Source organism: Punica granatum, chromosome 6 (assembly GCF_007655135.1).
Source record: "Punica granatum isolate Tunisia-2019 chromosome 6, ASM765513v2, whole genome shotgun sequence".
Lineage (NCBI taxonomy): Eukaryota > Viridiplantae > Streptophyta > Magnoliopsida > Myrtales > Lythraceae > Punica > Punica granatum.
Window position 1 is genome coordinate 21,546,175 of NC_045132.1, and position 16,059 is coordinate 21,562,233.

The 16,059-nt window shown below is 40.2% G+C and overlaps 1 protein-coding gene across 2 annotated transcripts; it reads left to right on the forward strand.

Annotated features, from left to right (window-relative positions):
* Positions 1-11,572: 11,572 nt before the first annotated feature.
* LOC116212050 (transcription factor MYB3R-3-like) lies at positions 11,573-14,491 on the forward strand. 2 transcript variants are annotated; one of them, XM_031546634.1, is made up of 3 exons: positions 11,573-12,260; positions 13,179-13,700; positions 13,911-14,491. In XM_031546634.1, the coding sequence occupies exons 1-3, from the start codon at positions 11,894-11,896 to the stop codon at positions 14,096-14,098; spliced, it is 1,077 nt and encodes a 358-aa protein (XP_031402494.1). In that variant the 5' UTR covers positions 11,573-11,893; the 3' UTR covers positions 14,099-14,491. The 2 variants fall into 2 exon arrangements, with proteins under 2 accessions (XP_031402494.1, XP_031402493.1); XM_031546633.1 differs by having other exon boundaries at positions 11,578-12,260; positions 13,179-13,751.
* Positions 14,492-16,059: the final 1,568 nt, after the last annotated feature.

The window sequence follows — 16,059 nt, forward strand, 5'->3', positions numbered from 1 at the left end:
AATAGATCTCGTCTCGCACGAGCCTCAACATTCAAAGTCCTGCGATGAGGCATTTTTGGACGCATGTCTCCACTACTCCGCATGAATCGACACGCGAAAGTTAGTTGAGCCTGTTACAAGAGAAAAAAACATAATGCGACAGGGCGTTCCGTTCTCAACACCCCCTTGGCATCCAACGTGACATGTTCATCGCAAAGATAAGACTGACCCTCAAAATCGAATTGCACAGTGACAAATTTTCTGAAACGATGCATTACATCGTCACCATCTTTTCACAGTTCACGATAAGTTGCCGAGTTGGCGCACCGTGAACAGTCCAAGCCCGGGGACGTGGTTGTATCCATTCCACAGAGAGGAAGAAGACAAGGACGAGAGGAAGGGGACATGGTTGGAATAATCTGAAAAAGTTTTTTAACGTCTGCAGCTCAGTCTCCCACCGTCGCCGTACAGAAATGATGGGGGAGGGAAGAGCGGAATCAGGTCACTGTGTTTTGATTTCTTCGCTCTGACGCAGTAGTTGTTATTAGTGGTTACGATCGGCGTAAATGTTGGATCTCTCTCCATCCTTCGCCTCTCATCACATCACATCACATCTCATCTCACCTCGGTTTCCGCACACCGTCATGGGGACTCGCAAGAGGTAAACCACAGCACTCGAAAGCTCTGTGTCCGGTCAGTCTGTGGGGTGTTCGTCTAAATGCCTGTGATAGGAGGGGAGGAATTTTGTTTTGGCTTTCTGGGAAATGGGCATGAATCCCTTGCAACTCAACTGGGGCAAGACAAGCCCCAAGTAAATGCTTTTGCCCCTTACGGCCCACCACCCATTTTTCGGCTTTGCTTAACAGTCATTTGTCAATCCATCAATCAATCATCACAACGTCACATCGTCTTCCTACAGGAAAACATCACTGATGAGACATTGACAAGTGAACTATTTAGTCCCCCCTCTCTCTCGGAAGAAGGAAAGGGCACACTCTCATTTACCTCAGTTCGTGCACGTCTTTTACATGATATTTGCTTGTACATTTGCTACCAGCCCCTCTGCAAAATTTACTATTTTTTGGTTAAATTAATTACGTGATGAATAAACAGAACAGAAGACATTAACCTCGCGAAGATTTCATATTCCTTCGAGATCTTGGTTGACCATGTGAAATTCGGCTATGGACTTGGCCAGGTAATTGGGTGCCTCGTAAGCGAATTTTGCTATATGTCCGGTTCTTGTGTTGGTGCAATCACTATACACAAAGATCGATTTTTTTTTTTTTTATGGTTTCCCTTTGAGTAGACTGTCAATTTGGTCCTCCAAAGATTTTAAATGTGGCTATTAGTTTGGTAATATATACATTTGTCGATGATTTGCAGGGAGATTAATAGAGAGCTCGGCTACATCTACATAGTGATAGAGGCAGAGGCCAGAGAGACGTGTTTTCGAAAGGACCATTTAACCGTTGGGCCTGCTTGCTTGGCTTGGAACAGCAGCACCACGGGTCTACGCACGTGGGCAGGTACAATCCCCTGTGCTGGCCTTTTAGATCAGAAAGAGAAGAAGATAATGATAATAATATATGGACAAATATGAAAGATAATAATAGATAAGAAAGAAGTTTGAAAAACTGTACATGAAAGAATTTATTGCTCTGCGTTCCAGAAAAACAAAACTGTTAATTAAAAATGCTTTCAGCGTATGAACTAACCCTCCTCTATGTTAGCAAAGCTCTGTCTCTGCTGCAGAGAGAGAGAGAGAGGGTGTGTGGAAGAAAATCTCAAACAAAATCAAAATCAATCACTGTAACCTGCTCTCTCTCTGCTGCCCCCCCCCTGCGTACAGTTAATTAACCTCTTACCACAGCTCTATAAATTAAATGCTATGCAAAGAGAGTAACCAGAATCCAAAAGCTTAGGAGGCGTTTGGTTTCAGAGTTAAATTAAATTTGATTTTAATTTTGATTTTGATTGTGGAAAAAGACAAATGAGATGGTATTATAAATTTGACTTAGGAAACGTGTATTTTTGTTGTGTAGTGGATAGAGTTAAAATCAAAATCATGATTCTAAAATCACATCATGAAACCAAACGGACCTTACCCTCTCCCCCACTCTTCCACTAGCCCCCTATGAGTTGCTACTGTCTTCCGTACGCTTAGGATTCATGAGGCTATAGATTTGTCTTCTTTTACCCCATTTACTGTAGCGCACCTGAACGTATTACGTTAGTGCTGATGGTGAGTAAGACCAAGTGATCAGTTATTGCCTATCTAAAGCGATGGATGGTGTAGATGCCAAATGGCTTGTTGTTTGCTTCTGGAAAATTGTCTGGTGCTGGTTGTTGAATATGCTGAACTGCTGATTACTGTCATAACATCTTATCTTATCTTATTGGAGACTAAGACGGAGCCTTTAATTTTATATTAAGTCTTAAAAATCTCATTACTTTATCAATAGAACAAAGAAAATGGAAATGGTGGTGTGTCTTTTCTCTTCCATTGAAGCATTACTTCTACCTCTCTCTCTCTCTCTCTCTCTCTTCACTGACTTGCTTCCTAAACGTTTTGGATTTGGAGAGACTTGCACTCTCCTGAAGTCCTAACCCACTTATTTTGCCATTTCCACTGAGTTGTTAACATCTCCCAAATCATGTGAAAGCAGTAGAGGAGGGCAAAGGTTAGACTTTATTGTGTTTGCCAAAAGTGGGAACAATAATATCAGTCGAGGCTCATGGCCTTTTTTAAGCCAAGGAATTGTCCTTTGGTGTATTAGTGACTGTTAGGGGTCTTGACAGTTTAACTCCCTACCTTTATTGAATCTATATGTAGTATCATAAGCCCTTACACATCCCAGGCCCCTTGTTTGGACAGTAGATGGTGTTGTCAGTAACCCTATTCAGGGTTCTCCCCCTCCCCCCCCTCTCTCTCTCTCTCAGAAGCCTAAGCCTGCTGACTTCAGCTGCAAGCTGGAGCTTTTTACCCGTAGTGCTTCCAGCTTTGCAGTACTATTTTATATATAATATCAATCAAACTTTTTTATCCTCTTCTTTTAACCATTGCTTTGGCCGTTACATTTACCTTACCGCGTTTTCTTCTTGTTAAGTAAACTCTTGATCTTATTAGTGTTGAACAGAATGAGTGAACGTAGGCAAAATCAAAGCCAAAGCATGCAAACATTCGATAGAGCCGAGTGAATGATTTTCACCGGACATAATCTACCATAGTGTTCACCACAAATAAGCAGTAAAAAATTCTACCCTTTGATGCGTACGTCCTTGTATGGCATGTAAGGGGACAGTCCCTGCTTGTTGGCGTATTTTATCAAGCCTGGCAGCGGCATTATATTGGTTTTCGATAGTTAAGTGATGTGTACGCACGATCTGACCATGTTAAGGAAATGTTGCTATAATTTATCCAGCCCCCATTATTGTCCTATGACCATGATGAGTGCTTCTTGCTAGTTGTACACATGAATGATGAAGCTTCTGCAAAAGCTATATTTTCTTATTTTTCCCCTTCATTTTCAACGCGTTTGCTCATTGACGTGTGGCCTTCTTTTATTGTAAAAGATTTGCGATAAATATTAGATATCCCCTATATTGAAACGGGAAGAAAAAATGAAATTATATGTGGGAACTCACACGGTAGATATGTTAAACAACAGAAAAACATAATCTTGGAGATTTTACACACGAAATGCTCCTATTATCAAATGGAAATAGAAAATCGGAAATTCAGAATGAAACTAGCCCTAATCAATACCCTCACCGGACTTTTGTCCTATTGATGAATTGCACCTCACATAAATTCCCTACTCACAATTATTAGAACAAATAAGATGTAAGTCACTTACCTGGTAAGTGACTGAAAACCCTTGATTATAATTTCTTGATGGATTGCTGCAATTAATGTATTTCCTCTGCGTTGGTCACTGCACTGTTCATGAGATTGCAAAACGGAGGGTCACATTCATACATGTCCCAACAGTCAGTAAATGAAGAGGACAGTTCCCTCAACTACTCTTATCACTAGAGCCTTCCCCTGAAGTGAGTTGCTTTCGGAAAAACAACACTAGAATTTACTTCAAAAGGCAGTACATCAATTACTATTTGTATTCATGTAATATGTGTAGATAAAGCTCATAATGAAGCCATATTAAAGAAGAGGAAGTCGCATTCTCATCTTTGGTGGTAAAACTTATGGTACTAGGAAAAATGCGTGAATGTGCTTTGCTCTGCCTTTGATGTACCCAAAGCTTTCTGTAATGATGCAAACAGGCAATTTTGTACCCTCCCCACGCATTTGGTTGCATAAATGGCCATGTTCTCCTCAGCAAAAAGCCTCCTGTAGCCCGTTGAATGGGGGGTATTTTGGGCAGACTCGGCTTCATGGGTCGTGGGGTTTGTGGAAAACATTCATGCTCAAACTGATGTCCGTCATTATTAGGTCATCTGTCCTTTTTACCATATTGCTATATATTGGTCTTGCAGGTGTACACATTTATCTGCTGCATTTTCAGGTCCCGGGGGTCCCTCAGAGAAACCATGAGATGATTGATCAGATCGTAAGCAACTTGCCACTTGAATTTCATGGAGGTTAAGTTATTCAGACATGTAAACTGAAAAAGAAAAAGAAGAAAATAAAAAGCTGTTACTTACACCTTAGCCTTCGATTGGATTTCGGAAAATTGCATGCCCCCCCGACATGGAAAAACAGATAGTTCCGTGCAACCTAGTAGAAGTTGGACGAGAGTGAGCTGAGAGAGGGCAATCCTGCAAATCATGTGTGCCATAGCTATTGAAAGAAAAAAAAAAAATCATGTGCGGATCAATAGGGAAGGCAGATTAATTGTTGAGCGCTTCTACGGTCTGTTAATTATCTATCTCGGAGTTGCGTAGCGTCGGGTTTCTTCAGAATTTATGCTTGCATTTCTCCTGCTTGCTCGCTAACAGGCTCGATTAAAGAAGAACAAAATTTCACCTTTTTAGATCTTATATCGATCCTTGTCGATCAAGTATGATACCATGTCTTTGTTGTTCGTTGTTGTTGATGTGTCGTTAGGCTGTGCAGGCAGGGTTAACTGCCTTCACATGTATAAAATCCAACTTGTTTGCTGGTTTTTTCCCCTATACTGATCATCCTTTCTCTCTATACAACAAGAAGCAGCCCTGCTTGCGTTCTTGTATTTTTGGCACCATACTGCCATCCCATTTCCCTTTCATATTGAGTGCTCACGTGTTTGAATTTCGAAGTCAGATTTTGTCTTCTTCTTGGGTGAGCTTATCAATGGAGGGTGGCACTGGCAGGCACCCCCTTACATGAGGTAAATCAGTAAGGGTGGTTTTTGTCTTGGATAAACAATGAGAATCCACAGTTCAACATTTCCGCCGAAGCCCTTTTGATTTGTCTCTTAAGCGCCTTTCGTGTTTTCGAATTGGGGTACCTAGATAATTGGGACAAATTTGAAGTTATCCCGTCATTGTTGCACAAATAATTGTCTTCATCGTGTTCGAGATTCCTTATGCGAGGCAATCTCCGTGCCACGCGATCTACTCCGATAGAACTTGGTGATACGATCTAAACGCTGGCATAATACGACGCGTCTGGTCTTACATCATACTGTTGATGTCCGATTCCGAGCCGGAGGGACTTGAGGCGTGGATACGACTGATTGTTGCCACAAACTTTTGCATCATTAGTTCCTGCTAACAACATTTTGTATCCCAAAGTTTCATTGTAGGTGACAATGACATGAACAAAAAACATCAAGCTCTCTTAACTAATGTACGGAAGAAATATGTACTAATGTATGTTTATGTCTATGCCTTTCATGAGCTCCATTCCATTTTGTCTTCTATTTGAAACAGACGATGCCCCACATGCATGTGTACATTTAAGTAAGCTAAATTAGAATTTCTTTTCTTATTACTATTAATTTCCCGAATCGAGACGAGAACTGCGTGTACTTTAGCATTGCAAGGCTGGCTCACTGTTAAAATCATAATGAATTAGATTGCCTATATCCTGGTTTCATGGTCGCTCATGATGCCTCGATGATGGAAGTGATGATCGAAAAGGAAAACGAACGGTTCCTATATTGGAGACGATTTACTCTTACATCGTGTTTCGGCTATTAATGGCTATGAAGCCTCAATGAAATATCCTCACTCGTCCCTATATTAACTAATCAAACTTCTTGTTTTCTTGATTCCAATAATTAATCATCTCTACTCTCTCATTTGATTGTACTTCGTTTTGGAGGGTTATAGTACAGAGGCGGTAATTATTTCTATGTTATCGTATCAAGGCGTATTCATTCATTCGCTCGTTCCAAGTAGACTCGCTGATGCTTCCTTTGCATATGCGGCGAGGTAAAACTACAGATAATTTTTTCTTTTTTCCGATTATTCGTATTTAAATACCGATTTTTTTTTGAAATACCAATTTAGTTGAAAAAGACGGATGTAATAGTCCAACACTATTTCATTAGAATGCCCTTCGTTTCTTTGGCAAAATTGAAATGCTTGCATAATTGATAATGAACCGATGGGACTGAAAAAGCTCTTGAACAATGACGTGGAAAGAACAATGAGAACATTCTTGTATTTATTCCTGTTCGATCATTTGTTAGTTGCAAATATGTTAGAATTTCCTTACAAATTAAGGGCATGTTTGGTTTCGCAATTGTATTTTAGAATCACAATTCTAACTTAATTCTACTCACTACAAAACAAAATAACTCATACAAAGTCAAAGAGTGGATCCCATTTTTATCACTTTTTCCCACAACAAAATAACATAACTCATACAAAGTCAAAGGGTGGGCCCCATTTATACCATTCAAAATCAAAATCAAAATCTGATTTTAAAATCCTACTATGAAACCAAACACCACCTAAATAACTTAGTCACTTCGAAACTTCTTAAACAAATTAAAGTTCCATGAGTTAGGGTTCCTTTCAAATTTCACGAGCATAAGGTTCTTAATTTTCTCATCTATTTACATACTACGGTTATACAAAGCTATCGTAGAATAGTTATCTTCAACCCTAATGGTAGAAACATATAGCAAGACTACTATTTGTTTTGAACAATGGACAGTGTTCATGCCCTTCTCATGTATATCCATGTCGAACTCACCTTACCACTTCAGTCACACCGAACTCGGTGACGCGATATGGATACTTTAGGCACCTCTTTAGCAATTTCTAGTTTAGTGCCTTCAAAAGTGATGAGCTTGGATTGAGCTTGAGAGGTGGGACGTGGGACGAAGGCTTCTAATTCCGGCGAGTGCCCTCACGCGGCTGCAGGAGGGTGGGAGCATTGCAAGTAGACAAAACCAAACACCATGTAAGGGCTAGGCATCCTATGTTTCCAAACAAAAGCTTTCACTTATTTACCAAATAGATTAGTTAATTCGAAATTTATTTCTCGTAATCAAGTTCTCATATTCGAGTATTGAAAATGAGAAAAATTCTGGATTTGGGGAATTTTATTTTTTAGTAGGTTGACCCGACTTGAACTGAATTAGTTAGGCCCGTTGAACTTCTGAATAGTATGATATAGACCGAAAAAATTCTCACTTATTTTGTCCCCAAAAAGGAAAAAAAAAGCTTTTTTGGTTCAAAAATTGCTGGGGTTGGGTCATGGCATGGATCCACACGTGTGAGTTGCACACGTGCGCGTGATGAGGCCAGAATGGATAGTTGTCGCAGTGGGGAAGAGGAGACTGATGATTCTTGCAGTCCCACTGGTCCCCTCCATCCAACGTTAAATCTTACTAGCACGTAAACAGCATGCTTGCTGATTTATCAGGTTGGTTCAAATGTGTACTCTTTTCAGTGTAATCTATATAAGCCGGGACTGCAGCGATCGATCACATGTTGCATATAAGACAGCTCGATGTCTCGGATATTTCTTCCTCGATACGTCATGGGTGCAATTTGCTGGAGAGCAGAATGTTGTGATGTCTGACCGAACATCTGGTTGTCTTGAGAGCGATGAACAAATCTAGAATACGAAATATCTTTCTAGTATGTCTAGCCTTTACCGCACGCTGGATACTTAACATGAAAGAGCTGAATATGCTGTAATGGACAAGGTCGGTTTCCAAGAATGCCGACGTGAAATATCCAACTTTGACCAGTCGTCCTCTTGGTCCAAAGTATGATATCCTACGATATATATGGTTCGCCTGGTATTACTAATTCATATCATGTCTCCTTCAAAAAACTCGAATGATACATATAGCCCGATAAATGCGTTAGATTAACTTAGATGTTGACAGCGACCACTCTTTCGCTTTCACATGGCTATCAAATGTCGTTGGCATCTTATTAAGGAGTGGCAGCAGCAAGAAGGAGATGTTTGTTACCTTTCATGATCGAGTTTGATAGGAAGGGAGTCACAGATTTTAAAGTAGGCGGGTGGTGGGGGGGCTGGGCTTGTGAGGTGGTGGGGTATGGAATGTTGACGTGAAGGCTGTTAGCGGACCTTTTTGGAACTTTATGTCATTAATTACGGGAGCTAGAACTTAACTACAGGCGATAAAATATTTGGTGACTATTATAAAAAAGACAATTATCGTCCATAAAGTATCAAAAATGGTGTAGCATAATGATACATGCCTTTATAAAGTGTTTTTATGAGTTTTATACCCTGCGAGCATAAAAAATCTGTCACATAAGGACTTCGGCCTCGTATTTCGAGAAAATAAGAAGAAGAGAAAGTCTGTCACATAGAGTGTAATTTAGCAACTTCACCAGTATTGTTGGTACTGGTTAAGGTTTTTGCCCATGTTTATAGACATTATTGTTGAGTCAACTTCATTAGATTTAACTCAATAGAGCAAGCTTATATAGGAAATTTGAGGATTTAAAATGCACAAACTAAAGTGAAAAAAGGATCGATATTATAGGCAATTAGGAATTGATATTAAGATTTATATTTTATTGAAATTGATTCTCATTTGGGTGGTAGTGCACATAGTCTTGATCACAAAGTGTTTTTATGAGTTTTGTACCCCGCATGCAGAAAAAAATCCAACACATAAGGACTTCGGCCTCGTATTTCAACAAAAAAAGAAGAAGAGAAAATCTATCACATAGAGTGCAATTTAATAACTGCACCAGCATTGTTGGTACTAGTTAAGGTTTTTATGGACATTCTTGTTGAGTCAACCTCATTAGGTTTAACTCAATAGAGCAAGCTTATATAGGAAACTTGAGGACTTCAAAAGCACAAACTAAAGTGAAAAAAGGATCGATATTATAGGTAATTAGGGATTGATATTAAGATTGTATTTTATTGAAATTGATTCTCATTTGGATGGTAGAGCGCAAAATCTTGATCACAAAGTGTTTTTAAGAGTTTTGTGCCCTACATGCAGAAAAAAACCGTCACATAAGGATTTCGGCCTCTTATTTTTAGAAAAAAATAAGAAGAGAAAGTCTGTCACATAAAATGCAATTTGGCAATTGCACCAGTATTGTTGGTACCGGTAAAAACCTGATTAATGTTTTTGCCCCTCTTTAAAGACATTCTTGTTGAGTCAACTTCATTAGGTTTAACTCAATAGAGCAAGCTTATATAGGAAACTTGAGAACTTAAAAAGGCACAAGCTAAAGTGAAAAAAGGATCGATATTACAGGTAATAAGGGATTGATATTAAGATTTGTATTTTATTGAAATTGATTCTCATTTCGATGGGAGCGTGCATAATCTTGATCAAAAAGTTTTTTTTTATGTGTTTTGTACCCTGCATGCAGAAAAAATCCAACACATAAGGACTTCGACCTCTTTTTTTGAGAAAAGAAGAAGAAGAGAAAGTCTATCATATAGTGCAATTTGACACTGCACCAGTATTGTTGGTACTAATTAAGGTTTTTGCCTTTCTTTAAAGACGACATTCTTGTTGAGTAAACTTCGTTAGGTTTGACTCAATAGAGCAAGCTTGTACAGGAAACTTGACGACTTAAAAGGCATAAACTAAAGTGGGAGAAGGATCGATATTATAGATAATTGGGATTAATTACTCGATCGGATATGTGCCATGGAATTACATGTCCTCCATCCAAATTGTTTATCATTTTTTGGACTGATTTTTCATACATACACTAAGTGGTGGAGCCCTAAGTTATTAAGTGGTACATGACAGGGGTAGTTGGGCAAAGGCTCTCAATTTGCTGCTATTGAAAAGAAAGGCGGGGGTCAAGTCCCTGCCTAAACCCTTTATAGCAAACCCTCATCACTGTTTGTGTTTCTATTTTTTTTTTATTTTGAGAGGGGCTTTCTTGTCAATCAACAGTTAAGACAGCCTCATCTTCAAAAAAAAAAAAAAACATTCAAAGGTTTTTTAGTTGAGTTGCAACCTCAAACAAAGAGAAGAGGCTTCTCTTTCTCTCTCTGTCTCGCTTTCAATAGTGGGGTCGATGTGTCCTTGCGATTGTTAACTGAAATGGTTGGAACAGCACTAGGGGTAAACCCTAGCTAGGTGGTTGTAGATCTTGTCAAGTCGGAGTCCTACAGTTTGATCACATCGGAATATTTTCTTATCAATAGTAATCTCTAATGGAAAGATTGTTCACGTGAAATGTCCATCATATTGGATTTATGTTACTTCAAATTAAAATTGATTAGTAATTCAAAATATGCTAGAACTGAGTTGAATATAATTAAGCGCTTGAGCATTCTACAGACTTTTTCGCTTGAATTGATTACTCCATTCACTTGGAAAAATAAATAAGGAAGCATCCAAATGAGTCTTTTTAAGAAGATTAAGTACACGTGGTTGTTTGTTGATCTTAAGGTGCAATGCAAACCTCATCAAGATTGAGTGCCATGAACATCAATATATTACATCAAGACTTTTGGAGCCAATGGGCGGTGCTCAGCCAAATCTGACCCGAGTCATCCGGTCAGCACCGTTCCTCTTCACCATGTGTTTTCCATATATTGACAATGTTGGACTGAGTCACCTTGATCGAGATCAAATCCGGGTAAATGAACATCTTCGGTTGGCTCCTTCGACCACGCCGTAGCTTTTGGATTTAATTGTCAACAATAGCTTTTCTAGGAATGAATACCTAAGATTAGTGGAAATATAGATAAAAGCAGACTATACAGTATTAATGACAGTACATCTTTCTACTCATTTTCATGAGAAAATATATCTTTTAAAAGTTTCATTAGTAAGTGTGACTGATCGGAAACAGTTTCCTCACACCCTCACAGGGGTGATCGTCCCAAAGTTATAATAATTAAGATCCTTGTTTAGTGACAATACACTCTCTTAGTAGTAAGTCTATACTGTATCAGTGACAATATGTTTATTCACTCATTTTAGCGAGAAAATAATTCTCATGAAATTTTTCATCAGTAAGTGTAACTGACCGAAAACGATTTCCTCATACCCTCTTAGGGGTGATCGTTCCGAAGTTACAATTATGAAGATCTTGAAAGAATATTAAAGGAAGATCTCAGATCGTGTGCTCTTAAATTACTTACCTTAAACTGATTGGGTGCTGCCCCTATTTGTAGGACCCCAAGAGAGAGAGAGTTGATGAAGGGGGGCTTAAAGTCAGGGCAAGTCAGTCACGTTGTGGGGGTCTTCCCTAACGACCTTCAACATAAAAAGTCCCCCCCAAACCCTCTCTCTTCCCCCCCTTTACTCACTTCCACCTCCTGAAAATCCCAAACAATTTGATCTGAAGCTGCTCATCTGTGAGACATGCATACAAACAAACAAAAAGAAACCCTGAAGTTTTGCCTTGTGTGCCCCTTCTGTAACCAATAAACACACCTTCCACTGCTGTCTTCTCCATCCTCTTAGGTTGTCTCTCCGTGTAAAAGGGTGCGGAGTGAAGGAAGGATGGAGTGAGAGTACTGAGGCCAATCAGCTGTTTGAACATGACCAGCAATGGTAGCCTTAGCTCTGCTTCTTCTTCTTCATCTTCTTCTAGAGAAGGGCTAGGGCTCGGGGCAGACATGGGTTTGGGGTCCCTCTCTCTCAGCCCCAAGATCCGCGATCGCGCGGAAGCGATTGGCGGCTTCTGGGGCTTTAGGTGCGCCAAGAGCGGTGCCGGTCAGCAGCAAGAGGAGCAGCAAAGGAGCCCGGCAGCGAGTGAACAGAGCAACGGGCAGTCGGGTAATAGCAGTAAGCTGTGTGCGAGGGGCCATTGGCGGCCCGCCGAGGACATGAAGCTCAAGGAGCTCGTGGCACTCTACGGCCCCCAGAACTGGAACCTTATCGCAGAGAAGCTCGAAGGCCGATCAGGTGATGCCAATGCTTCTCATTGGAAAGTAGAGTCAATAAAAAATGAAAATGAAAGTCACACACTTTTCCTTCCCCACCCCCTCCCTTTTTTATTCCCTTTTCTTTCGGATGGGATCACAAGCTATTCTTAGCATAATAGCAACTAGCAAGTTAGTTCTCGCTCGGTAATTCTCGCTCAGGCATCGACTTGTGAAAAGGTAAATCAAAGTATCCTTTTTGAAAAGTTTCCTCACTTTGCTTTCCAGGTTTTTACAGTTTCTTCCACACTTCCCCAAGCTTTTCAAAGAAAACGCAGAGAGAGAGAGAGAGAGAGAGAGAGAGAGAGAGAGATAGAGGTCAAGGTTTGGTTCGGGAATCAGAAAACGGTTTCAGTTTTCCTTTTACTCATGAGAAAGGGAGTCTATTTCCATCATCTGTTCGATCTTTCATAGAAAAATTTAAAAGTTATCCTTGTTTTCCTCGAAAAGAACAAAATTCCTGGAGGAGCATTCTAGGACATTGTTTTGTCGGTCTCGGAATACCAAGAAAGCCTTCTCTAAGGCTTCATTCTTCAACTCTTCTCTCGGCCTGTTCCGGTTTCCACTTTCGAAGTTAAATTTAATGCGCTAGGTTTTCTTTAAATCTTCAGTCCAACGTTGTAATGTGACCGAGTGATCTCAAGTTTTTAATTAGCCCGACCCTGCGAGTGAGCTCGGCTTGGTTTTAAGCCCAAGCCCGCGAGTGAGGTCGGAAGGTATGGCGTGGCTATAATGTAGTGGCGATTAGGAGTTTAAGCGTAGGCATTGATAGCATGGCAGTAGACAGCTTATTACCAAATTATAAAATGAATGGGAGGTCCGAGAATATGGTGAATCCGCTGCAATTCAATTTTTCGGTAGCTGACACTGCATTCCATAAACTCTATATTTTTTTTTACAGGGAAGAGCTGCAGGCTTAGATGGTTCAACCAGCTGGACCCGAGGATCAACCGGAGAGCGTTCACAGAAGAGGAGGAGGAGAGGCTAATGCAGGCCCATCGGGTCTATGGGAACAAGTGGGCTATGATAGCGAGGTTGTTTCCTGGCCGGACGGACAATGCGGTCAAGAATCACTGGCATGTCATTATGGCCCGCAAATATCGGGAACAGTCGAGTGCCTATCGGAGAAGGAAGCTGAGCCAGTCCATAGTATACCGGAGATCGGACCAAGGCGGGAGCAATAACCCTAACGTCAACAATCAAGTTCAAGGGTTTGTTTTATGCCGAGATTATTCTTTTCCTCATTCTTCATCCTCTACAGCTGTAAGAGCAGAACCGGCGGCATTTCCGACAATACCATACTTCTTCGACAGTCAAAGTGGAGGGATAATCGGCAGTCTCTCTCAGTTGTCCTTCGGAGATCAGTTCAATGGTTATGGTTCTTTTAATCACATGATGATGAACAATGGCATAGAGGAAGAAGGTAGCTCAAGTAATTTTTGTCCACAAAATCTGCCTTTCGATTTCTTCGAAGGTATATATAAATACATCGCCAAATTATTCCCATATGATTTGCTTATTCCGTCGATGAATAAGATAGTGACATTTCATTGCAGATGTAATTTTCCGTTAACTGTGATTAGTTCCTCCATTGGTCCATAATCTGGAATCCGTTGCTCGTGTGACCATACAGGTCCAAAGTGCAATAATGAGATGTTGAGCACGTTCAGCCGCACAAGGTCTCGGGACCAGCCTGCTTATGATCCTCACCGGATGGTCCAGGACCCGTACCAGCACTCGATCTCGACGGCATCGATTTCACCGCAGGCTGAAGCTTCATCACCCAAATTTATTGATTTTCTTGGGGTTGGGGCCACATGAGATGAGGAAGTACTTGGGAAGGAGAATACCGGGGAAAAAGCAGAAAAGGCTGAAAAGTGGAGTGGGTGCTCCAGAGCTAAATGTAGATGTCATCCCAGATAACCTAAAGTCCCCTTTTTAGAGGTAAAAAAATGATAAAACCCCTAAAAAAAAAAAGAAAAAAAAAACAGAGAGAGAGAACGGGGCACAGATTGGTTTCTGACTTCCAGTGTTCTTTCTTTTCCTTCTGGGTGGTTGCCCAGTGGCGGTAAGACATTCATCCACAAATCAATCCTTTTATTTGCCAGTTTCTCCATGGAGTTCTCTCCCAATCTTTCCTTGATTTTTCCAATTTCATGTCCTTCGGATTCATGTTAAAAGCCCAAATGGAAATGTTCCTCTTGATTTTCTCCCTTTGATTCTCTCCTTTCATTGACTAGGATGCAGCTTTTTATATATGCACGAGCGCGTTGGGTTAATTTCCCAAATGGCCCGATGTGCAAAGACAATTAACAAATGATTATGGAAGAAGGACATCAACTCAACTATAGGTATATATAATCTCATACATGTTATTACTAGAACGACAAAAGAAGAGAAAAAAATTTCATCCTTGGCGAATAATGGACGGACATTGGATTGAAGGCTTGAGTTAGGATTTTTCAAAGATGAGCAAATATGCGATCTGCTGGAAAAGTTCCGGACAAATGTGAAAGAAATTTAAAGTGACGGAACTGTTCTTGGGTTGAACAAAAAATTTGATGAGTGTTAGGCTGTAAATGAGTAGAAAATTTCATGCCGTAGGTTCATGATCATATATGTATGGCGTGCATGCTCGGCGACGAAGGAATGTAGTTTATTCAACTTTTTGTTTGTTCCATTTACAAAAACACTTTGATTCTTCACTTGTTTTCTGTTACTACCAAAAGAAACGTATTGGGAAGTGAAGACAACTGCTTTGGATTTTCGACTAATTAGAGAAGGATTTTGAGTTATCTAAATAATTCTCCTAGTTATAAAAGGAGAGTTCATCGGCCTAATATAAGAAAATGGGACATAAAGGCGTACGAGAAGTTCCACGGATAAGAATCGAACTCAAAAAGTCTTAATTTCATGAGACGGTACTATTGTCAATTGCACTATATCTCACTGTTTGAATGAACTGGATTACGTTGAATTAATCCTTTGTGAGTTGTTGGCACAAACGTACTCTGAACAAATTATATGTGCAAGAAGGAACAGTAGAGAAGGTCCTGAAAATTAAAAAAACACAGTGGAAGGGAATAACTAATAAGCAGCCCCCGTGAGGACTGAAAATGATTTTTTTTAAAATTTATGTTTTTCTTATGATGATGATGATGAGAGAAGAACATTAAACAGAAGACAGTGAGAGGTTAGCAACAGTTACGAAACATCCCTTTCTCATGGTCCTCTACTCCAGAAAACTAGGGCAAACACCCCATTTCTTTCTTGTTATCTAGCAATACACATTCCCATGATGAAACACACTCCCGATCCCTCCCCACACCCCATGCTAGCTAGATATCAGCATTCATGATGGAGGCACTTCAACCTCCCACCATGATCACTGACATCGGGTGACGTCATCTTTGGTTTGTTGCGTCTATTGCATGTACTTCTATGTTACCGTCAATCGTTATGTGTAAAATCACATTATATATATATATATATATATATGCGCATTGCATGTGATAGAAAGTGACTAGAAAGTCAAGTGTGGATAAATTTGTGAACTCACCCGAGATTATTTGATTGGAGTAATCTCTAATTAGGATATTATGATATCGGTTACCTGGGGTTCATGCAATTTGGATTCCGAGACATCTCGCGTTGTTGGTGTAATCTAGTTATGGTGGGAAGTCATGCCACCTACATGGGAGCTAGGGAGGAGGTTTTGCTCTTTGAAAGCGTCTCCCCAAGGTAGCAGGCATTCACTCGGCATGGTGTGTGGATATGGTTCA